We start from the raw sequence: 12039 nt of genomic DNA on the forward strand, positions 1-12039 counted from the left end.
TAGCTACTTTTTGGCATTTTTAGTAGAGACGTGGTTTCACCATGTTGGCCAGGCTGGTCTTGAACTCCTGGCCTTGAGTGATCCACCCACCTTGGCCTCCCAAAGTGCTGGGATTACAGACATGAGACAACATGCCCAGCATACACTTTATTTCTTAAAATTTGTATTATTTTTATTGGTGTATTGTGTTTTTTAATTGCTTTTTATTTCCCAAATATTTTCCATTGAGGTTCATTGAATCCCTGGATGCAGAACCCTCGGATATAGAGGGCCAACTGTTTGTCAAATTATTTATAATTTGCTTTTTATTTTTTCCCTTGGTATATAAGTTTTGAATATATTATCAAAATATTTGATCCAGTTTTCGCAGGGACAGGGTCTCGCTCTGTCACCCAGGCTGGAGTACAGTGGCGTAGTCCTAGCTCACTGCAACCTCAAACTCTTGGGCTCAAGTTGTCCTCCTACCTTAGCCTCCCAAGTAGCTAGGATAACAGGCATGTGCCACCATGCCTGGGTAAATTTTAAATTTTTTGTAGACACAGGGTTTCGCTGTGTTGCCCAGGATGGTCTCGAACTCTAGGCCTCAAGCAGTTCTCCCAGTTTGGCCTCCCAAAGCATTGGGATTACAGGGCGTGAGCTACCACGCCCAGCCCCAATTTTGCTTTGATGGAATAACAGTGACTCTCATTGGCAACCAGCTCATTTTCATACTTCTTTAGTGTATTTTTTTTCGAAGCAACCATACTTACTTTATTTTACTTAACCACCAATTATGAATTGGTTTTCCATTGGAATGGAGTGAAGTCTTTTTTTTTTTTTTTTTTTTTTTTTTTTGAGACAGAGTCCCGCTCTGTCACCCAGGCTGGAGTGCAGTGGCGTGATCTCGGCTCACTGCAAGCTCCGCCTCCCGGGTTCTCGCCATTCTCCTGCCTCAGCCTCCCGAGTAGCTGGGACTACAGGCGCCCGCCATGACGCCTGGCTAACTTTTTGTATTTTTAGTAGAGACGGGGTTTCACCGTGTTAGCCAGAATGGTTTTGATCTCCTGACCTCGTGATCCGCCCGCCTCGGCTTCCCAAAGTGCTGGGATTACAGGCGTGGGCCACTGCGCCCGGCCGAGTGAAGTCTTTGAATAGTAAATGCTTGTTTGTGAGTCATCTTATTGTGAACACCCATATATTCTTTTCTTTTTCTTTTTTTTTTTTTTTGAGATGGAGTCTCACTCTGTCACCCAGGCTGGAGTGCAGTGGTGTGATCTCGGCTCACTGCAACTTCCGCCTGCTGGGTTCAAGTGATTCTCCTGCCTCAGCCTCCCAAGTAGCTGGGATTACAGGTGCCTACCACTGCGCCCGGCTAATTTTTGTATTTTTACTAGAGACGGTGTTACACCATGTTGGCTAGGCTGGTCTTAAACTCCTGACCTCAAGTGATCTGCCCACCTCGGCCTCCCAAAGTGCTGGGATTACAGGCATAAGCCACTGTGCCCAGCCTAACACCTATATATTCTGATTATAAATGTTCTGAGAGAAGTTGTTAAAAAACAATATATAGAAAACTTATTACTATAGGCAATACAACTTTTATGAGTACCTGTTGAGTAATTTATGCTACAATTTTGTTTTATCTTTCTGCCAGTCAGCAAATCACATGAACAGTTCCCTGCTGTCTTTATATCGGAAAGGAAATCCTGATTCTGTTTCAAATACTCCTGAGATGGAGCAAAGAGAAACCACCTCTTCAACACCACGGATAAGTTCCAAAACAGGCTCCATTCCCTTGAAGACCCCTGCCAAAGATTCTGAGGGAGGATGGTTTATTGACAAAACCCCAAGTGGAAAGAAAGACAGTTTTTTCTTGGACCTGTCATGTGAGAAAAGTAATCCTAAGAAGCCAATAACTGAGATACAGGTATTTTTGTAATGAAATTTTAGCCCCATATCATCGAAGTACATTTCAACCTTTTAGTTGAATATAATATCAAGCAGATACTTGTGTTTTGTGGAAGGCATAGGAACTTTAAAATATATGGAGAATTTGATCACATTGCACTGCTTTCCATTCTTTCTATCCTAGTCTAAGCCTTTTTTCGTTCTTGACTTAATTATTGAAACAGCCTTCTAGCTGGAGTCTGTGTCCTTTCTTGTTCCCCTAGTTTATTCTTTACACAGAGAGATAGCTTTTTTTTTTTTTTTTTTTTTTTTTTTGAGACTGGGTCTGGCTCTGTCGCTGAGGCTGGAGTGCAGTGGTGCGATCTTGGCTCATTGCAACCTCTGCCTTCCAGGCTCCAGCCATCCCCCACCTCAGCCTCCCATGTAACTAAGACTACAGGCATGCGCCACCACACCTAGCTAACTTATATCTTTTCTAGAGATGGTGTTTTGCAGTGTTGCCCAAGCTGGTCTTGAACTCTTGGGGTCAAGCGATCCACCCGCCTCGGACTCCCAAAGTTCTGGGATTGTAGGCGTGAGCCACCACATATTATCATTCTTCTATTTAAAACCCTCCAGTGGCTTCATTCAGTTTCAAATCCAAAGGCCTGTGACAGCCACTAACGTCCTTTATGATTTCACTGCCTGACTTTCTTTTCAGTTTCATCTCCTACCACCCTGTTAGGTATGTGAATCTATTTCCTCAGCTGTAAATTTTACAGACTCTAAGTACAAATCAGGTGTTTCCCATGAAAATTTAGGGTCCAAATTGAGATGTGCTATTAACTTAAAGTGTACATTAGACTTTGGAGACTCACTAAAAAAATAGAATGTAAAACATCTCATTAATAATATTTTATATTGACTGTTGAAATGATAATATTTTGGATATACTGGGTTAAGTAAAATAGATTATTAAATGAATTTCATATGTGGCTCACATATTCCTCATGGACAATGATGCTTCAACTGGTTTCTAAGAACCAAGCCCTTTGATTTGGCAGAACCTTTCCCCTTTTTATTTATTAATAGGCCTTTCCAAATCTCTTTGCTTTAATTATCCATATCATCCATCTATAGGGAACATTGTTATGGTTGGCAAGAACTCGAGTCTTAATGCTGAAATACTTTTTTTGGTTTGAGACAGGGTCTGCCTTGTCACCCAGACTGACATGGTGGAGTGGCATGATCACGGCTCACTATAACCTCCACCCCCTGGGCATAAGCCATCCCCCCACCTCAGCCTTCCAAGTAGCTGGGGACTACAGGTGCCCACCACCACACCTGGCTAAGTTTTGTATTTTTTGTAGAGATGGCGTTTGGCCATGTTGCTCAGGCTGGTCTTGAACTCCTGAGCTCAAGTGATCCACCCACCTCAGCCTGAATCATACTTAAAAACAATTTTTTTGGCCGGGCGCAGTGGCTCACACCTGTATTCCCAGCACTTTGGGAGACCAAGGCGGGCAGATCATGAGGTCAGGAGATTGAGACCATCCTGGCTAACACAGTGAAACCCTGTCTCTACTAAAAATACAAAAAGTTAGCCAGGCGTCATGGCGGGCGCCTGTAGTCCCAGCTACTTGGGAGGCTGAGGCAGGAGAATGACGTGAACCCGGCAGGCGGAGCTTGCAGTGCGCTGAGATCGTGCCACTGCACTCCATCCTGGGTGACAGAGCGAGACTCCGTCTCAAAAAAAAAAAAATTTTTTTTTAAGAGTTGGAATATTGCTACATCACCCAGGCTAGAGTGCAGTCACTTTTCACAGGCATGATCACAGAACACTATAGCCTTGAAACCCTGAGCTCAAGTGGTCCTTCTGCCTCTCAAGTAGCTGGGGCTACAGGTGTGTCCCAGTGTGCTTGGCTGAATTACACTTTGTTATGACTGTCAAAGCAGCTCTGTAGTCATATTTAATTTAGTGAATCATCAGCTGTCAGATGAAGACAACTATATAGAAGACTCAGTGAGAAATAAAAGGCAAATATCAGTGTCCTTAATCAAGGAGCTCACAATTCAGTGAGAAAGACAGAGATAAGTGAATCACTCATACAAGGCAGATTATTCCAACTGATAATAGCTGCAAATGCGGTGTCTTGGGAATGTGAGGACAAGATTAAATCTAACTGAAAGAGGGCCGTGCAGGGCGGCTCACGCCTGTAATCCCAGCACTTTGGGAGGCTGAGGTGGGCAGATCACCTGAGGTCAGGAGTTCGATACCAGCCTGGCCAACATGGCGAAACCCCATCTCTACTGATAATATAAAAATTAGCTGGGCATGGTGGTGGGCTACTTGGGAGGCTGAGGCAGGAGAATTGTTTGAACCTAGGAGGTGGAGGTTGCAGTGAGCTGAGATCGCGCTGTTGCACTCCAGCCTGGGTGACAAGAGTGAAACTCTGTCTCAAAACAAAAACAAAAACAAACTCTAACTGAAAGAATCTGGAAAAGAAGCGGCATTCAAATGTTAAGATTTCTTTTTTCTTTTTTTTTTTTCCCCATATGGGATGCTTCACAAATTTCCATGTCATCCTTGCACAGGGGCCATGCTAATCTTTGTATCATTCCAATTTTAGTATATGTGCTGCCAAGGCCAGCACCAAATGTTAAGATTTAAACTGAGCTTTAAGGGAATGAGGAGAAGGACTTTCACAATAGACAGCATCTTTGAGCAAAGAGGTTGGGAATAGTTAACAGAGGTGAAAGTGCTAGGGCAGGAATGAATTTTCTTTACAATGCCCCTCTTTAAAAAGTAAAACAATTATTGGCATAGAATTTTAAGCATGGCAAATTTAAATTTCTTTTCTTTCCAGGATTCAAAAGATTCTTCTCTTTTGGAGAGTGATATGAAACGGAAAGGCAAGCTAAAGAATAAAGGAAGCAAAAGGAAGAAAGAAGATCTTCAGGAAGTAGATGGAGAAATTGAAGCTGTCCTGCAAAAGAAAGGTAAGGTGTGAGTCTTGTTGGTGGCAGTGGTCATGTTTGCAGTGAGAGAAGCATCATTCTGTCCCACGCTATTTTGCTTGAGGGACCTTCTATGTGCAGAAATGTTTACCAGGAAATATTTCTGTATTTAATGGACCTTTGTTTACTTAAAGACTATTCATTATAATTATGAGTTACTACTGAATCATTAATCTTTTCATCTCCTCATTTTTGTTTACCAGCTAAAGCCAGGGGTTTAGAATTCCAGATCTCCAACGTGAAGTTTGAAGATGTGGGAGGCAATGATATGACATTAAAAGTTAGTGCAAATTCTGAATTTTACCTCAAATGGATATATTACTAATCAGTTATGAGAAAAAAGCCTACTTCTTTGTTTCTAATATGATCTGGGTGTAGAAAAGGAAACTGGGAAGGTTGAGAAGGGCAAACCTGACCTGTACCCTTTAGGGCATTGCAGGAGAAAAGATGCATACTATTTTGAACTTTTCTATTATTTTAATTATAGTATATATAAAATCCATGCTTTATAAGTAATATTATCTTAGCAATACTAATAGTAATGGTAACTTTATTTTTATTTATTTTTTATTTTATTTTATTTATTTATTTTGAGAAGGAGTGTAGCTCTGTCACCAGGCTGGAGTGCAGTGGCGCGATCTCGGCTCACTGCAACCTCCGCCTCCCAGGTTCAAGCGATTCTTCTGCCTCAGCCACCCGAGTAGTTGGGTTTACAGGCATGTGCCACCACGCCCAGCTAATTTTTGTATTTTTAGTAGAGACAGGGCTTCACCATGTTGGCCAGGATGGTCTTGATCTCCTGACTTCGTGATCTGCCCACCTCAGCCTCCCAAAGTGCTGGGATTACAGGCGTGAGCCACCATGCCTGGCCGTAATGGTAACTTTATTTTTAATGCCTACTCTTTTTCATCTGCCGTGCTAGTTAACTTTGCATTACATCCTCAAGGTATATAATGTTACAGCTTAGGAAATAGCTCCTCAGAGAGGTTATTGCTGAAATCACACAGTAGGTACCAGAGCCAGGATTCAAAGTCTGATCTAAGTCTAAGGTGTATATTCTACCTATCTACTCCATTTCACTGCTCCGAAAAATAGGACATTTCATTCTACTTTGATTGTTCTGTTTTGAAAGACATCTTTGTGCTTATCCTCTGCTAGGAGGTCTGCAAGATGCTCATACACATGCGTCACCCGGAGGTGTACCACCACCTGGGCGTCGTGCCCCCTCGTGGAGTTCTCCTTCATGGACCACCAGGCTGTGGGAAGACATTACTTGCACATGCAATTGCTGGGGTGAGGCTTGCTGACATTTGTTTGCTTTTGCTGTTTTTGTTGTTATTATTTGTTTTTGTTTTTTCTCTTTGGTCAACTTAAACCAGACATGGCATTCTTCAGGAAGAGAACATAGTCATTGGAACTGATCCCTTTGTTATCATGCTGGTATTATTTGTGGTATTTATTCATTTAGTTTATTTATTGTTTCTCACAAGCAACTTGAGGGATTTTTTTTTTAATGTATGTAATTGTTTATATGGCAAGAGTTAGATAAAAAGTAAAATAATACAGTTTTTTTTTTTTTTGGAGACAGAGTCTCACTCTGTCACCCAGGCTGGAATGCAGTGTCGTGATCTTGGCTTACTGCAACCTCCGCCTCCCGGGTTCAAGCAATTCTCCTGCCTCAGCCTCCCCAGTAGCTGGGACTACAGGCATACGCCACCACGCCCGGCTGATTTTTTGTATTATAGTAGAGACGGGGTTTCATCCTCTTGCCCAGGCTGGTCTTGAGCTCCTGAGGTCAGGCAATCCACTCGCCTCAGCCTCCCAAAGTGCTAGGATTACAGGTGTGAGTCATCGCACCCGGCCATAATAATACGGTTTTAAACAAACCTTTTTATTAACACATAGCTTACATTTTAGTTACTTTGCTTTCCCTTTAACCCAATAGTTATTTCATTTTACTTATTTTTTTGAGACAGAGTTTCACTGTCACCCAGGCTGGAGTGCAATGGTGCAATCATGGCTCACTACAGCCTCAACTTCCCAGGCTCAAGTGGTCCTCCCACCTCAGCCTCCCGAGTAACTGGAACCACAGACACATACCACCACGCCCAGCTTATGTTTTTGTTTTTTTGTAGAGACGAATCCCACTATGTTGCCTGGCTGGTCTTAAACTCCTGGCCTCAAGCAGTCCTCCTGTCTCAGTCTTCCAAAGTGCTGGGATTACAGGCATGGGCCACTGCACCTGCCCTCCCAGTGGTTCTAAGGAGCAGTAAAATAAGAAAACTAGGGTTATATTATTTTTCATAGAGCTAAATTTATTCAAAATTTTTATTTAGAGTCGTGTTCTTATACTTTCTAGTTTTAAAATAATTCTTTCTAAAATGGTAATAATAGACACTTACTTTGAGAAATTAAAAGTTAGCAATCTTATTTTAACCCTCTCAGATTTTTCAGAAACTGTAGGGGACAGTAATGTAAAATATCCGAGTAACTTCGATTAGAAAAATAGCATGCTTGCCGGGCGCAGTGGCTCATGCCTGTAATCCCAGCACTTTGGGAGGCCGAGGCATGTGGATCACCTGAGGTCGGGAGTTCAAGACCAGCCTGACCAACATGGAGAAACCCCCATCTCTACTAAAAATACAAAATTAGCTGGGTGTGGTGGCGCATGCCTGCAATCCCAGCTACTTGGGGGCTAAGGCAGGAGAATCACTTGAACCTGGAGGCGGAGGTCGCGGTGAGCCAAGATCATGCCATTGCACTCCAGCTTGGGCAACAAGAGCCAGACTCTATCTAAAAAAAAAAAGAAAAAAGAAAAATAGCATGTTATACCAAGCGCTAATACAATAATGTTCTATGAAAGAAAATCATTTGTAAAGGGGGACTTGATTGGTTTGCTTCATTTTTGTTTAATAATTCCATTACATGACTACTGCATGCCAGACTTTGGAATATAGTGTTAAGTACCACAATCGTAGTTCTAATATGAGAGAGACATTAAACAGTCATTCATATAAATAAATGCTGTACATAATAATGACTATAATAAATGGAAGACAAGAAGAAGTGCAAAATGGTATGTGGTATGTTAGGATTCCCAAATTAGAGTTGGGTTCAAGGAAGGTATGGTTGAGGAAGTGAAATTTCAAGATAAGCACAAGAATGGGAGAACAGTAGTCTCTCTTCTCTCTCTTTTTTTTTTTTGAAACAGATTTTCTCTCTGTTGCCCAGGCTGAGTGCAGTGGCATGATCACAGCTCACTGCAGCTTTGACTTCTCAGGCTCCTCCTGCCTCAGCCTCACAGGTAACTGGGACTGCAGGCATGCATCAGCATGCCTGGCTAATTTATTATTTTTTTAGAGGTGGGGTCTCACTGTGTTGCCCAGGCTGGTCTCAAACTCCTCTCAAAGTGCTGGGATTACAGGCATGGGCATCCACACCTGGCCTCTTCCTAAAGAGTCTCCCTCCTCTGACTAGTAACTGGCTACTCTCTGGGTTAGGATTTGGAGAAATACTAGCAGAATGTGTGGGAAACATCTGTGTCACAACCCTTGCTATTTTCTCCTTAGCAGATGGGTAAGAATTGTTTTGATAGGCCAGGAATGGTCACTCCTGTATCCCCAGCACTTTGGGAGGCTGAATTGGGAGGATGGCTTGAGGCCAGGAGTTTGGGACCAGCCTGGGCAACATAGTGAGACACAGTCTCTCCAAAAAAAACGAAGAATTGCTTTGGCTCAGCCCTAAGTGGGGATAACATACCTCTTGAAAGTCAAGACCCTTTATTCAGAAAAGATACTAGAATTTTATAGTGACATGTATAAAATAAAAACAAGTTGAAGGTATCCACTTAAATGTGTTTGCATGAAACCATTGATTTTTTTTTTTTTGAGATGGAGTTTTGCTCTTGTTGCCCAGGCTGGAGTGCAATGACGCGATCTCGGCTCACTACAACCTCCGCCTCCCGGGTTCAAGCAATTCTTCTGCCTCAGCCTTCCCAAGTAGCTGAGATTATAGGCATGCACCACCATGCATGGCTAATTTTTGTATTTTTAGTAAAAATGGGGTTTCTCCATGTTGGTCAGGGTGGTCTTGAACTCCTGACCTCAGGTGATCCGCCCACCTCAGCCTCCCAAAGTAGTGGGATTATAGGCCTGAGCCACCATGCCCGGCCAAAACCATTGATTTTCAAATAGTGTTTTTCACTGGGCCAACATAAAAAGATGAAGTTCCTCAGGAAACTAGCTATTTAAAAAATTTGAGGGGACTGGATAAGAAAAAGTAGGGAAATTAAAATTTGAATATTTGGTTATTCTTTTATGTGTCTGCATAGGAACTTGACCTGCCAATTTTGAAAGTGGCTGCTCCAGAGATTGTGTCTGGAGTATCCGGAGAGTCTGAGCAGAAGCTGAGAGAACTATTTGAGCAAGCTGTGGTGAGTCAGTTAATGACTAATGCCAGGTGGTCAGACGCTACCAGCTTATATTAAAGATCCTGCTTTTTCTGATGCTAGTATTTGTTAACCCACTCACTGGCCATTCTTTTATTAATATAAACATGGTAATTTGCTATGCATGATGGCTAAATATTTAAAGTAGATTTAGTGATACCAGCTGTTGGATAAATAACCCTTTTCATTTGAAATCAAACATAAATGTAATTGGTGAGAAATTCTGGGCCGTCATACCCTGTAGTCATATGTTGAAAATATATTATCCTTATGATATTTTCCACTCACTTTTACTTTCCTCAACTTAAGTTTGGCCAAAAAAAACTTGTAAGCAATGTAAAAATTGTTATTTAGGCTATTATAAAAGCAACCATAAAAATACCAGAATAAATTCTGTCATTCCTTACTAGTAAACTAGGGCAATAATAATACCCAAATCTCATGTGGCTATTGAGAGTATTAAATGAGAGAATTCTTATAAAACCTTCGATATGGTGCCTTGCACACAGCACAAGCCCTGTAAATATTAGCTGTAAGATTATTCACACTTGAACAAATATCACTGTGTTTAAAACTAAAAAATGGTGAAAAGTTTATTTTATGTCATTATTAGCACTGACAATATATAGTAGCTGATGAATATCCAATACAACTGTTAGAAGCCTGTGTGAAATTAGAAGAGAAATTATATTTAAGCAGTAATTGAGAAAAAAAACATTTTAAATAACAAGAATGGGTAGGCCATCTACTTAGTTATGGTGCGGGCTGACATTGAAAAAGCTGTGGGCAACACTAGGAGGATAAAGAGAAAAAAGGTGGAAAGGGCAGAGTGCAGAGCAAAGCTGAACTTTCTCAGGTGCTACCTGTTTTCCAAAACGCGGTGGATTCCATTGTTAAATTGGCATGCATAGCCAGAGACAAGTAGTAAATTTTGTGCGTATGGTAAACACGATGAATAAGGATAAGAGGCAAATGGCATCTTTAGGTTGTTAGTTCTGTGTTTAAACCTCTCACTAAACCAGTACTGAGCCAGTACAGTACCTCACAGTAGATGCTCAGTAAATATGTGGCCTAGCACCCCGCTTTTCCTGGTCCCCTCTTCGCTAATGAGAATGAGTCCAGTAAAGCATGTGGATCAGGAAACAAAAAGGTGAAATCCAATCAAGTGCTACTTGGTTGAAAACTATGCTTTCTTTAGGCCACATTCTGATGACCATCATTTATTCTTTTTTTTCCCCCATTCAACTTTCCAGGTCACTGACAAGTACTGATGTGCTTGTTTTCTGGTGCTTTTGGCCTCTGTAATTTTACTCCTTTGTAACTGGGTAATATATCTAGCAGTCATAGGCGTCTTTTGCAAACATTGTCATAAGGATGATTAGGGAAGAGATCCAGCTAGCGATAAGCTAAATATCTTTCCCTTTAAGATGTGGTTGTTCCCATGGTTTTGAGATGCCTTAAGCGACGCTGACAGCCTTACTTAGCATAATCACTGTCACTCCTAACCATTGAGTAACTGATTGAGTAAAATGATTTAGATTGTAAATCTAGTTAATTTTCTTCATTTTAACTGATCCTTATCTCTTTTTTGTGGTAAAATATATATAACAGAATTTACCATTTTAAACATTTTTTTAAGTTTTTGTAAATTATTTTATGTCTTCCATGATGATTTAGAGGGACTATCTTCAAACCAGTACAGATATTTCATAAATAATACCTGGCTGTTTTCTAACCAACTGAGTAATTTGTTGCATAATAAGCCACCTCACATCTTTCAGCAAGAAATACATTAAATTTGTATAGTAAAGACATTACACAATGAATTAGGACAACAATTTAAATTTGCTTTAAATGTTTCTTTGCGGAAGAGGACACTACACTTCTACTCAATGAAGACAAACATTTTTACAGTCCAGAGGTCCTTTATTACCACCTATTATGCCATGAATTCACAGGGAAGAGGCTCCAGCAGCTCAGGCTCCTTCCTATTGGTTCTCAGAGTGCACTTCTCTGGGTGGAGCATGCTGACGCTTTCCCTTTGGTTTCCTTTTTCTGATCATTTTCCTCCATGTGTTTCAGAAAGCTACCTCGGCTCCTAGAATGCTTAATGTGCTCAATATGCACGTTGATTCTCGCACACATTGATTCTCTTGGCAAGAATCTTGCCCTTAACTTGTTTCTTTACAACAATGCCAGCAGCATGCTGGATAACGTTATAGACTCTTCCAGTTTTGAGGTGGTAACACCTGTGGGACATTCCTTTTTGAACAGTACCCATTCCCTTGATGTCTACAGTATCACATTTCTTTTTCTCTTCTCTTCTCTTCTTTTCTTTTTTGAGACAGAGTCTCGTTCTGTTGCCCAGGCTGGAGTGCAGTGGGACAATCAGCTCACTGCAACCTCTGCCTCCCGGGTTGAAGCAGTTCTCTTGCCTCAGCCTCCCAAATAGCTGGGATTACAGGCATGCACTACCCACCAGCTAATTTTTTTTTTTTTTTTTTTTTTGAGATGGAGTCTCTCTCTGTTGTCCAGGCTGGAGTGTCTCAGCTCACTGCAACCTCTGCCTTCCAGGCTCAAATAATTCTCCTGCCTCAGCCTCCCGAGTAGCTGGGATTACAGACATGCACCACCACACCCGGCTAGTTTTTGTATGTTTAGTAGAGACAGCGTTTTGCCATGTTGGCCAGGCTGGTCTTGAACTTCTG

The 12039-nt window shown here is 41.5% G+C and overlaps 1 protein-coding gene and 1 non-coding gene across 2 annotated transcripts in view; one reads left to right on the forward strand and one right to left on the reverse strand.

Annotated features, from left to right (window-relative positions):
• The window catches only part of NVL (nuclear VCP like), a 102694-nt gene that overhangs the window by 20467 nt on the left and 70188 nt on the right, over positions 1-12039 (forward strand). The window contains 7 exon segments of the mRNA XM_063597397.1: positions 1634-1906; positions 4734-4866; positions 5088-5164; positions 6043-6177; positions 8116-8165; positions 8167-8188; positions 9215-9316. Of these exon segments, the coding sequence (XP_063453467.1) occupies positions 1634-1906; positions 4734-4866; positions 5088-5164; positions 6043-6177; positions 8116-8165; positions 8167-8188; positions 9215-9316 (792 nt within the window).
• On the reverse strand, positions 4417-4520 carry LOC112438320 (U6 spliceosomal RNA). The gene has a single exon (XR_003026774.1). It is a non-coding gene; the product is annotated as a U6 spliceosomal RNA (small nuclear RNA).

This window comes from Pan paniscus, chromosome 1 (assembly GCF_029289425.2).
Source record: "Pan paniscus chromosome 1, NHGRI_mPanPan1-v2.0_pri, whole genome shotgun sequence".
NCBI lineage: Eukaryota > Metazoa > Chordata > Mammalia > Primates > Hominidae > Pan > Pan paniscus.